The sequence below is a fragment of the Hemicordylus capensis genome, chromosome 5, assembly GCF_027244095.1.
Source record: "Hemicordylus capensis ecotype Gifberg chromosome 5, rHemCap1.1.pri, whole genome shotgun sequence".
Lineage (NCBI taxonomy): Eukaryota > Metazoa > Chordata > Lepidosauria > Squamata > Cordylidae > Hemicordylus > Hemicordylus capensis.
In genome coordinates this window covers 136787954-136803307 of record NC_069661.1, presented here as the reverse complement: position 1 = coordinate 136803307, position 15354 = coordinate 136787954, and the positions used below count along the sequence as shown (strand labels likewise).

Sequence of the window (15354 nt, the reverse complement as noted above, 5' to 3'; positions counted from 1 at the left end):
CCACAAAGAAAGTGGGATTCTATCCCCCCGGGGATGAGAGTTTGAGTGGTGTTCAGGGCCACGTGTGAGGGTGGCAGTGCCATGGCTGGCAGAAGCAGCACTGGCATTACAGGGCATTTAAATGACTCTCACTTTGCTTTCCCTGCGGAGGGTGGGCTCGGCACTCCGAAAATGCCCAGTCTCACAAGGCACCCCCCGCTAGGGGTGTGGCCCGGTTCAAACCGAACTCAAACCATACTGGGCCAGTTTGATTTTGCCCCCCTTTGAACCCCACCCCCATTTGGTTGGGTTTTTTGTGTGACAAACTTATTATTATTATTATTATTATTATTATTATTATTATTATTATTATTATTATTAAACTTCTCCGAGGTTGTGGTGGGTGTCCGTGAAGGCTCCCCCACCCCCAACGGCCTTCCTTTTCCTAAAAACTGCCCAGTTCAAGCGTCTTCAGCCCTTTCCAGGCCAATTCCCTGGTGCAGTAGCCATTTGGAGGCTGCTGCATCTGTGCAGTGGGACCCTGCATGGCTGGGTCATGACTTGCTTGCTTGCTTGCTTGCTTATTACATTTCTATATCACCCTATCCATCCAAAGTCTCTGGGTGGTGTTACTTTATATGTGACTTATAATTGTAGGGAATTGTTAAAAACACACTCATGCCCTGAACATTGTATAGTTAAAGTAACAGATGTCCAGCTCAAGTAAATATACTTTTCACATGTCTATGCATATTATATGGAAGCCAGTCTCCTTTAGTTCAGTGGTGCACATGCTCAGTGTGCATTGATTGCAACCTTAATGAAATTATAGCCCCAAATGTAAACTTGTCCATTAGAATACATTTTGAGGGGAAACTCTAAATCACACCACATCTGGTAATGTGGGTGATGTTATGGCTCCAGCCCTTTCCCACCTCAGTTGCTAATCACTGCTCCCTGGAGTCTGTCTTCACCCATCTCCACCAGCCTCATACCTATCAGTGCTGCTAGGTAGCCAGAATTCCTCTATTGCCCCAGGGCATGCTGGGATTCTTGATCTTTCAGGAAGGCTGTGAGCAAATGAGTCTGTGTGAATACACCACATTGCCCTATAGTACATTGATAAAGCTAAGCACTATTGGAGAACATGAAACTCTATCTAAGCACCCCATGGAAAGTTCAAAATATGTATAATAAATAATTTTGTCCTGTGAATTTACAAAAATACAAAATATGATGACAAGATTTGTAATAAACCCCACTCTGGCTACTTCTTCTGGGCAAAGCAGCTTCAGGAGGGGATGATCTGCAATAGATGAACACTTAGGGTAGCAAAATAAACTGGGAGAGAGATTTGTAGAGAGAAAGTGTCAGGCACCACGCTGTGCTGCTTCACACCCTTCCTGAAGTTTCTTTGCCTAGAATCAGCCATTAATTTTGTTTTTTGTGCATGATCAGGGGCATAAGGTGACAGCTCACATTGGTAGTACATTAGAAAATGTTTTGCCATGTGGCTCAAACACAATAATTTTGAGATACTCCACATACTTGGTACTGGCAATTCCTCTTCTTCAAACTGAGAACACTGATAGTCTGATGATACATCATTCTAGCTATATTAATTTATTTTCCTTCTTTTTCCCCCCAACAAAAGGACATCTAAACTTTGCTACTCTTTTGATGCCATATCTTCACTCTTTCCCTGACTTGGTTCTTCATCTGTGTAGGCCCTAAATAAAAAGGGTATAGTGCAGCTACCAGCATTGCTAGTGCACAGTCACTAAAAGGTTGGAAGCGTACTGCTGTAGCTACGTCTCTGCATATAGTTACATATGGTGAAGACAGACAGGTATTCTAAGTGTGGTAAAAGTAGTTAGAACACAAACTGTACACTCTGAAAATAAATTTATTGTGATGCTAATGTATTGTGATGCAGTGAATAGGTGTTCAAACTTTAGAATTTCTATTGGTCTTTATCTTAAGATATAATTCTGGCCTGAGAGGCAAACCACACTCACCAGTATTTTTATGTTTGGCTTCTTTCCCTATCAAAATGTTCCAATTTTCTGTAGAGAAGGGCAGGAAAATGGTCTCTTCTTTTGAGATGCCAGGTATTTCACACAAAGAGTTCAACAATGGATTGCTAAATAGTCTTGCCAGGTTCTCAGCCAGAAGGGCTTGTGTGTATGTATGAGCTCCACTTCAGGGGGAAGCCTACCTGTGGCACTCAGTCTGTGTTCTCTCTTAACTGTGTTACAATATTTTGTGTATATCCTGCTCTTGTTTGAAATGCAGTATATACGTATTTTAAACTTAACAACAACATTGGGATAGCAAATAGAAGGATGGCTGACCATTCCAAGAGATGGAGAAAGCAAAAAGTTTGAACTTCGCAGCAATTCCCAAGCATGAAACTCTTAGGAACACAGGGATCTCATCTGAGTGAATCTTTGGCAAGCCTATCATGAAAGCATTATTAACTACTCTTTGATACTGTATTTTAATTTAATTTTAACTTTAAAATTTAAATAAATTAACAATAAATAATTTTTAAAATATTAAAAATTCACATTAAAATGTACTAGTCTGTCCACTAATTTAAAGACTGTTCAAATCGAATCTTTCATCCTTTCTGGAAAATGTCCATGCCCAGACTGTGGTGAACCTGAAAATGGAGTGCTTCAGAAATGGGGCAGATACCAAGAATGATTCCTGTGTGTATTAAAGGCACCAGTATTATAAACACACTCTATCACATTAATGATTGTGGTAAAACTGAAGATAGGATACTGTCTCTAAGGCGTGAGTGATGCAGAATGCTTTGTGAAGCCATCTGCTAACATGACATATCTCAGAAACCTGAAATTCTGAAGAGGCCAAAGATGTTATCTGCTGTTAAGAGTCCATGGCCAGCAAGACTGTGCCTTCTCCAAAGCTAACCTTGAGTTTGTCTGCTTCCACTCTTGCCTGTTACTTTTGTTTTAAAATGCATGGCCAATTATTAATTATTATATGCATGTTGACTGCGTGCACCAGACTATTACTTTATCACATCGCTGGCTCAGAACCTATGATGTGTCCTTGGTTTTCAAAGCCTACCACCTTCGCCGAGAAGAAACAGATTGGTTCGACAAGCCCCGGGAGTCTCGTTTGGAGAACGGACATGGCTTTGACAGAAGACTGCCAGACAAGCTAGCTCACTCAAGACCACCAAGTCAGCATCAAGATCAAGTAAGAAGGCAGTGTTTTTAACCATGATATTCTTTAAGAAAGTTTGTGACTCATACTTCTAGTTCACTATTCACAAGTTGTTCGATGTGCCAGCTAATGTTTAAGCAAACTCAGTCTTCCCTTTGTGATACTAATTCTCTTGGTAAAGATGAAGGAAAATATCATAGGTTTTCCCAACTACTTTAAGTAATTTTTGGAGATTGTGTCAAAGAGCCTTGTAAAAGATGTGCAATATTGCAGGACTAAGGGCCAAACTACAAAATATGTTAAGCACGCAGTTTGGCCCCACATGCTTAAATAACCACCATGGGAAGAAGCTGATCAGGATAGGGGCTATGGTGTGGTGGGGATCTTTAACTCTCCCCTCTCCACAACCCTGATTTTGATCAACCCTGGCAGCTGCTACTTAGTTTACAGAAAATTTACAGAAATGTCTATTGAAGAGGAGGAGAGCTGGTCTTGTGGTAGCAAGCAAGACTTGTCCCCTTAGTTAAGCAGGGTCCACCCTGGTTGCATTTGAATGGGAGACTAGATGTGTGAGCACTGTAAGATGCTCCATCCCCTTAGGGGATGGAACTGCTTTGGGAAGAGCATCTAGGTTCCAAGTTCCCTTAGGCCAGTGACTTGAGTACCGGCCAACAACTTCAAGCTGCCCTGCACCATGCACCCACCCTATCTGCCCATATTATTGCCTACTTGCCCACATTGTTGTTCTTTTCCCCTGCAGATGATGATGATGATGATGATGATGATGATGATGATGATGATGATTATTAAAATAACAACTTGGAAAGACATGGAAGTTGAAAACTGCATGCACACTCAAACTTCAACAGCTTCAGATTGCGACAGAGCCCAGGGTATTGCCTGCACATTGCCACCACACATCCAGCATGAGGCTAGAAAGAGGTGGCAGCAAACAGCATGCTCCCCCAGTTGCACTCACTCCTTGCCTAGAAGCAGCACAGCATTGCCTGCACAAGCTGAAAGGCAGCAGTGGAGGAGAAGGATGAGTTGAGACAGACAAGAGTGTAAGGGGGCAGAAAAGGACTTTGCCCATTCACTGACTGCTCATCAGCCTGAACCACATCACTAAGTAATTTTCTCTTCCTCCTAGCATATCCATAATAGCAACTGCCTGTGTGAATATCAACTTACTCAGTTCTTGATTTTCTTGTGAATTTGCAGAATAGAAATGCTGTGTAATCACAGCAGTATGAAACAGTTCACACAGATGCAGCAGTCGGGGAACCATTAAATCCTAAATTTGTACCCACAGAGCATGTCACATAAACCTGGAAGAAGTCAGCAAATCTCCAGTTGGCAGAATGCCAACCCAACATTGACAGCCGGAGTTCAAGTCTGAGATTACCAATCCTGGGTGAATGTTGAGTTGGCACACTGTCAACCAAAGACTGTCAACCGTTTCTGGGTTCAGACAACTTGCTCTGTGAAAGTGTGTGCTTTGAAAATCTAGAATTGAATTCTAGATTTGCATGGCATATCTACCAGTAATTGTTGTAATCATCTGAACTGGCCCATGGTTTGCAAGAACATTCACAGCAGAGAAAGTATATCAGGAAGGGGCATCTGGTTGGCCACTGTGGGAAACAAAATTCTAGCCTAGATAAACCTTAGGTCTGATCCAGCAGGATCCATCTCATGTTATACCACTAAAAAAAAAGGTTGCAACTCAGGTCATTCATTTAGACCCTGCTTAAGCAGCCCTCTCCATGCATTTCTATAGCTCCTACAAATAAGATTAGTCTGTTCAGATTTTCTCAAACATTTTGAATATAGACCAGCTTCTAAATTTCACCTTCCAGATAAACCTGGACATTGCCTCTTTAGCAGAAAGGCTCACAGAATCCCACAAGATCTTACAAGGCCATATAGATGCAACAAAAAAAGTTTGCAAAAATCCTTGAGAATAATCTACATTTTCACCTGCTTTTTCCCTCATGGTACGAGCTTTCAGTACAAGCTAGGCCCTGCTCAGGACTGAGTAATACACCCTGTTCCTCCATGCAGTGATCTGGCCCTACTTGAATGGTCATCAAAGCAGTGGTGGCTAAAACTCTGAATCTCTGCTGGTGGGATGGAAGACCCTCTGTCTCACAGGGTCTTCTCTCTGCCTGGAACCTCATACACTTACCCAGGAGGTGCCTTCCAGATTAAGAACCCATGAGTTATTTTCTCTCTTGAAAATAGGTCATATATTGAAAGCATAAAATAGGTCTGTGTGAAACTTTGTCTGAATATTTGGCTTTAATGATATTTTATTTCATCCAAATAGCCCATCACTTACCAAATGTTAAATAGTTAGGGCTCCAAATAGTATTTGTGGTCACCACATATTTATATATTTATATTCAGAAATATTATTATTATTATTATTATTATTATTATTATTATTCAGAAATACTTGGTTATTTGGAGGCTCCCCCCACCACTGCCACCATGGCAAATATTGTAACAAAACTGACAAGAGGGAGGGAATGAGGTCATCTTCCATGTATGGAAAATGCTAGGAACATAGGAAGCTGCCATATACTGAATCAGACCATTTGTATTATCTACATAAACTTGCAGCAGCTTCTCCAAGTTAGCAGGCAGGAATTTATCTTAGCCAGGGAGGGAACTTGGAACCTAGATGCTCTTCCCAGAGCAGTTCCATCCCCTAAGGGGATGGAGCATCTTACAGTGCTCACACATCTAGTCTCCCATTCAAATGCAACCAGGGTGGACCCTGCTTAACTAAGGGGACAAGTCTTGCTTGCTACCACAAGACCAGCTCTCCTCCTCTTCCTCCTCTGAAGAGGAGAAAGTCATTCGAAGTTGACATCTATTGAAGACGTCTGAGCAGCCATTCCGGGTTGATGACATTAGGTGCCAAAAAAGTGGAGGATACTCCTTTCATATGAAGGCAATTTCCTCATGCTTAATTATCAGAGTGGAGGATTCAGTTTCTGTATGTAGTGCAACTTTCTGCCATAAAACAAAGCCTTGATGGCACTTTTTAAACATGTTGTAACCATTTTTAAAAAATCTTTTAAGATTGCCATCTCTTTCAAAGTCTTAACGCTATCTGTTACTAACATTATCAATCATATGTGGGCATCCTTCAGAAGTGAAGAATGGCCTAAATGATCGATTTCCTCCATACTTGTATTACATATTGCTTCTTTCCAGTTTCACTATTCTAGGATTATTATTTTTTTAAGCCTTCAATTTCAGAGAAATGTTAAGGTGCTTACAAATTCACCCATGGACCAAAAAAACATGAAAATTGTGCATTTAGATGCCCAATTAACTTCTGCACCTTGTAAGCAAAAAAACATTTTCTACAATTACAAATGTTGTGCTCACTTGCACTGTAGCTCTCGTGCAATGACAATGACAATGAGGTCGTTCACACAACATGAGCTGCTTGGGTAGGAGGGAGTTTACCCAAGCAGCCCATGTTGCCTGGATGACTGGAAGGCCTCCCGACCCAGCAGCTGCACACCCAGGTAGCCCAGGCAAGAAATGAGGTTGGAGGGGAAAGGAGTCCTTTCTAACTCCCTTTCAGTTGTCTGCAGTGCTGGGCCTTTGATAATGGCTGCCCATGCAGTGCATTGTGGAAGACAGAGGACTTCCTCCCACGTCAGGTGGCCACCACTGCACAGTTCATGTGGGTGTGGACAGCGGCATCCCAAAGATGCACAAATCATGTGGGGGAAAGTAAGTAGGATCTTGCCTTTCTCCCAGCCCTCCACAACCATTATTGTCAAGAGAATGACTTCTTTCCTTTGGTATTTAAGCCTTCCTTGGCTGTGGCACACTGACCCTCTGCTCATTGATAGTATGCAAGCTTTGAATGCAGATTTCTAATATAGGACATTTTCATATGTTCCTCTTGGGGGCAGCACTGTTCTGGTTCAACTGAGCCCTTATTAGCCCACATGATTTGGAACACACTAAGATGCACGTACTCCATGGATATCCCAATGACCTTCTAGCATGTCCCTTTATAAAATGGGGGGGGGGGGCAGTTAACCCCATGTTAACTGGAGTTTGTGTAGCGAGACCATTTAGATGAACAGTCCTCCCATGCGATAAAAGGATGTGCTAAGAGGGTGTCAGGACATCTGTGGAGAATGTCATGACAGACATGCTCTCAGCACATTCCCTTCTTGAATTCATGGGCCAGTAAAGAATCATCTGAACTGGTCCACTTATGTCCTGGCAGTAGCCATTTTTGGAATATGTTTTCTCTTCAGGGAGGGACAGATTCCCTTTTACTGTGTGCTTCTCCAGTCCAAAAGAGGCCAAAAAGAATCACTGACCCAGAATCCACTGCCAACTACGGTGCCTGTGTTGCGATAACATCATTGGCACAAGTTACTCTCGCACACACAATTATGACCCTTACTTCCTAGCATTGCCACAGCTTCCAAAGCAACACCCTTAGCAGCAAGCATAGCCATAAGTTCAAGAAGAGCAACATTTTGACTGAGTATAACATGTTGCAATGCAGATTGCAGAGCAGACCAACTCAGGGAATGATACACAAGTTAGTCTCAAAGTGAGACATGGAACTCATCACAGCAATCACCAAGAAATATTACACACAGAGAGAGAAAGTGAGCTGCCACTGTCCATTTCTCGCCACAACAGTATCTCACAAACAAAACAAGCAGCAACTCAAGGAAGGAAGGCACCCAAGTTCCAGCAAAACTAGATCATTATAGCATCAATAGCACAGCATCTTATATTCAGTGCTGAGAAAAGAAAACCACAAAATCAAACTTTCCTGTATCCTATCCTGTCCTGAAATTTCGTCTTCTTCAAGAGAGACTACTACTTCATAAGCACTTTCTCTGCCTCCCAGTCCCTTAGAATACATTTTGAAATTCCCTCCTTTTGTGTTCCCCCTTCCCTCCTCCCAGCAATGGAGGCAATGGAGGCCCATGACAATGACAACAACAGCAACAATAATAAAATTTGTTAGCCACCCTATAACAAATTGTTCTTTGGGCAGCTTAGAACATACAATAAAAACACGTAACACATTAAGTCATAACAGAAAAAAGTGAAAAGGAAATACAAAATACAATATAAAGCAGCTTAGAGACTCATTTTAAAGATGAAATCAAATCTGAAAATCAGAATTTAAAAGGCCTGGGTGAACAATAACTGATCTTTACCTGCTGTCTAAAAGAACAAAGTGATGAAGACTTTGATCAAAACATCCAGTACCAGTTAATCTTGCATCCTTATTTTGTAGCAGATGCAGTTTCTGGACCGTTTCCAAAGGCAGCCCCACGTACAATGCATTGCAGTAATTTAAAGAAGAGGTTATCAGAGCATGAGTAAATGTGGCCCATCTATCTCTGCCCAGTTAAGATTGCAGTTGGCGTATCAGCCGAAGCTCAGAGCCTCCAGTGACAGTGGTGAGCACCCCTACAGGAGGAGTGGTGAACCTACAGAAGGAGTGCAAACTCATCTAGAATGGGCTGATCCCATCTAGAACAGACCCAGCCAGAGGAACCACCGACCAACAATATTTCTGTCTTGTTTGGATTGAGTCTCAGCTTATTTACCCTCATACGGTCCTTTACTGCATCCCAGCACTGATTCAGGACAGTCACCACTTGAAATGGATCAAGATAATCCATTTTTTCCAAGAGATTCTGAAGCTTGTCAGCCACTACATGCTCAAGCACCTTGCCCAGGAAGGGAATATTAGCCCTGTCTTATATTGGCCAATATATTCAAGACACCACTTTATTTGTATGATAAAAAGCCAACCAATCAGCAAGGAGATCACAAGCCAATTGGGAGCCAGTGCCAGAAAACCAATCAGCAAGGGAAAAACAGGCCTCCAAAATGTCACTCAAAACATCAAAACATTTCCAATTGAAATGGGGTTGTTTTGTTTCAAGCTTGAAACAGCCCATTTCGAGCTGAAATGTTTTGATGTTGAAACATTTTGCACATCCCTACAATAGAGAGGCTCTGTTTAGAATGATTGAATTAAATCATTTGAATTTATGAGTCTCATGTAATAATTATAATTAATAAAATAAAGTAATAATAAGTAAAATAATAATAATAAGTAAAATAATAATAAAAATATAATAACAATTTTAAAAATAAAAGCATTGTTTAAGATGCATAGGCTTGCACTCTGCAGTTTAAAATAAACTATGTAGGAGGTTGGTTCTCAAATTTACACTTTTAAAATTAAAAATATGTATCCTGTTTAAACCTTGATATGTATTATGTATTTATTTATCATATTTCTATACTGCCTGATATGTACATTTCTAGGCAATGCAATGCAATATTTCATTGAACCCTCATCTTCGTTCTTGCCCCAACCCATAAAGAAATATAATAGGTACTGAAAGATGTTTCAGGGCAAAATGTGGGTGCATAGAAGCTAAATTGCAATAGGGATGTGTACATAACTGTTTTTGGCAGTTTGGTTTGTGAACTGGTTCAGTTGAACCAGCCAGCAGTCCATTCCGTTCAATTGAACCAGGTTGAACCAGTTCAAAGGGCTATGCTTGTAAAGGGAAATCTGGTGAAGATTTCCCTTTGGCAGTTTGGTTTGGTGAAGATTTGCCTTTACAAGCAAAGTGGAAAGCCTGCCTTTAAAAAGTTTCTAAGGCGAGAGGGCACCTTATTGGTGGCAGTGGGTCCTCTAAACCCTGGTACTCCCCCAGTAGTGTGGCCCATGTGGCCAGGGCAAAGTTCCATCCCCCACAGATGCATGGAGGCCATTTGTGTGATCCCTCAGCACGTGCTGAGGCAAATTGCATACATACATGTAAATTGCTTCCACAGATGCACGGAGGTAACAGAAATGGCCTCTGCACATTTGTGGAGGCCGAAACTGCATTGCTGCCACATGGGCCACCACACTGCTGCCACCAAGGTTTAGAGGAGCTGCTGTTACCAGTAAGGTGCCCTCCCACCACCGAATGCCACATTGATCCTCCCTAACCTCCTCAACCTTAAGAGGCAATATAAACACCTACTGGCACTCAAGAAAAGAGAGGCAATGAAGGCCACTTGGTCAGTTTGCAGTCAGAGCAAAGGACTCAGCTATGTTCTGGCACATCACAACCAACTCCACCAGCAATGGCTTAACTCAGACTCCCATATCCCATCAGAGATCTGGGAAATGCACTTCCAGAAGCTGTATGAAAACCTCACTGCGGAAGATGCCTTCCCTCCCCCGCCCACTGCCACATGTAGAGGATTTGCCCAGGTGGCCACCAGTCACTACGGCTGAGATTGAGTCTCTCATTTCCCAAACCAGAGTGGGGAAGGCCCCTGGGCAAGACCTGATCCCTCCGGAGCTTATAAAAAATAATATAGAGTGGTGGGCTCCAGTCTTGGCCTCACTTTTCACTTATATTGACTTTCATGGCAGTATTCCCAATGACTGGGGGCTGGTGATTATCATCCCCATATTCAAAAAGAGAAGAGAGGATGACCCCGCCAACTATAGGCCAGTCAGCCTGCTCAACACCACCAGCAAGCTAGACATCTGCATGGGAAACTTAAGAACTGGCTAGACCAAGAAAATCTGCTTGCAGAGGAAGGGATGGGTAGATCCACATCCTAGCAATGGATTGCTACCTCATTGAAAAATATTCTTCCAGCAACTCAGCCTCCCTTTACTTCTGACAGAAGAGAGTCAAACAAGGATGCATCCTGGCCCCGCTCCTTTTCAACTTTTATATAAATGACATAGTGAGAAATCTTAGCAGCCCAGACTTTCATCCTCCCAAGCTGGTGGATAGATGCATTCATAGGTGGAATGGGGGGGGGCAGGCAGGGCACGTGCCCTAGGCGCCACTGAGGTGGGGGTGCCACACCAGTTCCTGCCACCCCATTGCCCACCTGCCCAGCCCCAGGGCCCCTCAGCCACTTGCCTAGGATCTGAGCAGCCTGCAAACTGCAGAGCTCTTCTCTCCCCGCCTCTCAGCTGATCGGCGGGTGGGCGGGGCTTCCAGAGAGGCCTCTGAGTAGGCCTCCCTGAAGCCTGAACTCGGCAGGCCCCAGCAAGCCAGGAAGGAGGCTGGCAGAGCTCCCTGCAGCAGACCCTCCCTGCAGCAGACCAGACCATCCAGCACAGCTTTTGCAAGGTAGGCTGTGAATTCCTCTTTGTGGTTACCCCTGTATATAGGGATCTGCTTGCCATAGGGCTTTGATATGGGTGGTGGGGTGAGACAGAGAAGTCTCTGAATATTTAATTTAAAACAGACTGAAAAATGTGCTGGCTTTAAAAACAAAAACTATCTAAAGCCTATAAGTGAGAACTGTGAAGCATGTGTTGTGCTTTTATTTTATTTTATTTTTCTTGTGTGTGAACTGCTCTCCAATAACTTGCAGGGACTTTAGGGTAAATCTGGCCAACATGTGAATGCAGCACCTCCATTCCAGAGGAGATGTGTGTTAAAGGGCTTTAAAAGCCTCCTGTGAAAAACCTCCTGGAATCAAACTTTACTGAATTTGTTCAGAATTATGAGAAAACAAACATAGGCTCACCCTGCATGGTTGAAAGTCTCCTTTGTTAATCTGCAGTGAGGGGGCCATTTTAATAATTAGCGTTGCTAGTGTGTTCTAGGCATTAAAAGTAGCACAAATATATAGTACTCAATGTATATCACTATATACCGTGAAGTGTGCATGTGTGTATTCAGTGAAATGTATTTCCAGGCAGCATACTTATTTTGAAATATCAGACTTAAATCCTTGGGGGCCTGGGATGTGTGGAGACCCTGGATTTTGAGGGGCTGGGGGCCCATTTTAAAATCTCATCTTGGCCCATTCCAACCTTGCTATGCCCCTGGCGGTCACTACACATGGATTTCTGCACAACACCTGCACAGATGAAACTTCCATGTAGAAAATGTGTCTCTTGTAAATTGACCCTGAATTTTCCATCCATGACTGGGATATTTGAGAGTTAGAGTCAATAATAAAAGAACAGCACACTGCTTGTGACAGGAAGGGGCAAATTACAATGACTTCTTAGTCTGGCAGGGGCTGGTTTTGGCAAAACTTGGCTGTCTGCTCCTGTTGCAAATGCCTCTGTCTAGTGTGGCAAACTAATGTATCCTCCTCCCTCTTGGTGTCAAAGTAAGTACTGGTGTGGTGAATGCACACATCCCATCATGAGCCAACAGTCATCATAAGACAAAGGCTGGTTTATAGACCCCATTCACTGGTTTATAGACCCCCCACCACCACCTTCTTCTTCCACTCTTTTGCTAGTGGCTATTTGGGCAGGTGGTCCTCAAAGACAAAGTCATGTTTTTTTTAAAGAATGAGATGAGACAGAGAAAATGACACTTGGAATCCTCGCATAACTCCTGACTGTTGTTCTAAGTCTTTTACAGAGATGGCTCATGTTTTCAGGTTTTGATCAACAACCATGTCTAGATGGTACAGTGCTCCTTTTAACAGGGATTTCCAGATATTGTTGACTACCAGTCCCATCATTCCTATTTGGACAGGGGCGCAATTTCAGTGCTTGCCCTAGGTGCTATTTTCCCTAGTTACGCCTCTGGATGCATTTCCTCCCTGCTCTATGCTGATGATGCTGCAATCCCCTCTAGGTCTCAGAAGAGCCCTGACGGCTCTAGCTCAGTACTGCAGGAACAAGCAATTAGAAATCAACTATAAAAAAACTAAAGTGATGGCTTTCACCAGAAGACCCAAGTCCTGTCCCTGGAGTATAAATGACTACAAGACCGAACAGGTCACCTGTTTCAAATATCTGGACTGGCTAAATGGCCTACATGCCTCTTGTTCAAGAAAGATCCACTGCGATCATGTTGGCTTCACCGCTCGGAGTGCTCCACCGCCATTCTAAAATTCCTACAGACTAGAATATTCCAGAACATACCCGCAACACTCAAATCATTTGAGGCCAAGATGGCACAAGGCCTCTCTGGTGCCCAATTGGGGACCCCCCTCCAATCTTCCCCCTTGGAGATTGTGCAGTCCAAATTTCTAAGAGCAGCCCTCCAAATGCCTTGCTGTCAACCCTCCAAATGCCAACCCTTCAAATGCCTTGCATACCACACTATGCTTGGAAACAGGCATGATAAAGGTTGAGGCCAGAGTGTGGCTGTCCAATCTTAACCTCTGGCTAAAATTATCCCTCAACCCCTCTGGCTTAAACTATCGCTCAACCCTTGTAGCTTGATCCCTCTAACTAGGAATGTGTGAATCAATCCGGACACAAAATGATTTCTATGTGAATCTGGCTGATTCGGGTGAATTGTAGACAGAACAAATCAATCCCCCCTGTGCTCAGTTGCTCAGTGGATTCTCTTATTTCCTACCAGATAATCTCCTGTCAGAAGAACATCTCAGACATTGAAAACAACAAAACACAGTTCCCCATGGGCTTGTCATTTTGGGGGTGGTTGGCACTCTATGTGCCCTACACCACAACCCACTCTGGGCCACCCTAGTGCCCCCCAAGTGGAGTTAAGGAGCTGCTGAAATTCCCCATTATTAGGGGGGAGAAGCTTAAAGATGTGCAAACGTCAGAACAAAATTTAAAAGTACCCCTTTCACCAATTTATTTGACATTTGGATAGTAGGCACCCATTGGGGCACTACCACCTGACCCACTCTTCTGCCCCCGAAACCCCTTTTTTGCCCTGACTCTGCCACAAAGACATGCCAACTTAAAAAAAATAAATTAAAACACCTCTTTGCCCAATTTCTTTGACATCTGGGTGGCAGCTTCGACCCATTCGGCAATATCACCCACCCCACTCTTTTGCCCCCAGAACTTCTTTTTCCCCCCAAATTGATTAGATTCAGAAAACTCAGATACAAATTGAATTGGAGTGATTGGGGGGGGGGGCAGATTCAGACCCAAAACAAATCAGGAGTGATTTGATTCAGGTAAGAATTGAATCAAAAAAATCAATTCGTGCACATCCCTATCTCTGACCCTATTGGACAATTTTCAATCTTCCTGGAAAATGGCCATGTGATCTAAATTGTTGCTCCTTACCCCCCACTACTTGCTATGGGCTGTGACCAGGCAAAAGCAGTCATCAGAAAGAGGATAATGGACACTAAGTGACAGGCTAACCTAGGCAGGGTTCGATCCTTCCTGTCCTCAGAAACACTCAGATATTCTGCCTTCCCCGCCACATACCTGTCACAGCAGGGCTTATACCGTCACCTATTATCATACCCTTCCCTCCTCTGTACAGGAAGGCATATTCAGAAGGATCCCAATTGCAGAGAGACTTTGTCCCTGTGACACTAGGGAGATAGAAAGCACAGAACATGTTGTCCTTTTTTGTCCCTTTTACAGAAACATTTGGGCCATGTTTATATTTCCATTGTTTCACAAGTACCCTGGCTGCCCAAACCATGTCTCTACCCAGTTGCTGCTCTCAGATGAAGACCCAGCCTTCACGTATAACTCCGCCAAGTTCTGTGTGGCAGCGTGTAGGATCTGTCAGGTTATGACTGCTAGGCCATTTCCTTGCATCAGCTCTGCAGAGCTCTAAACTGCTGGTTATATTATTATTTTTAGTGTTCCTATTTAGATGTTTTATTTTATATATTCTGTTTTAGCCACTGCCTTTTGCATTTTATGTATTTTATATAGTCTACATTTTATATGCTTAGAATTATAATAATTTTATAGCTACCCTATAAAATAGCCTTTTAGCTTTATATTATAGCTTTATAACATTAGAGTAGAAATTTAATAGAACATAGTTTTATGGTTTCATAATTTGTTTTAATCATGCTTTACTGCTTTATCTTATGCTGTTCTTGGACCATAATAAAGATTGATTGATTGATTGATTGATTGATTGATTTGAAGTGTGTGAAAACCATGAAGTAATATACAGGTAATGCACATGTTTTCAACTAACCTCACAATGGCCATTCTTTCCATTACATGACAGAAATTACTACTTATTCTGAGAATGTCCTAAGAAACCAAAGGCCTGCAGTATCAGAGAAGAGGAGTTTCTTAGTCCCCCGCTGCCTGAGGTCTCATGTGTGTGCTGAGTTTGCAGACCCAAATAGAGTCTGCTCATCTGTGGCTACCAGAATAGGAGCTTGTTAGCCCTCACGCACCACCCCCATATGATC

General features: G+C 42.9%; 1 protein-coding gene across 12 annotated transcripts in view; it reads left to right on the top strand.

Moving 5' to 3' along the window:
• The window catches only part of PCLO (piccolo presynaptic cytomatrix protein), a 381716-nt gene that overhangs the window by 277463 nt on the left and 88899 nt on the right, over positions 1-15354 (top strand). For all 12 annotated transcript variants that reach the window (XM_053252849.1, XM_053252847.1, XM_053252845.1 and 9 more), the window contains one exon: positions 3074-3210. In XM_053252849.1, the coding sequence (XP_053108824.1) occupies positions 3074-3210 (137 nt within the window). The remainder of the gene's footprint in view (positions 1-3073; positions 3211-15354) is intronic.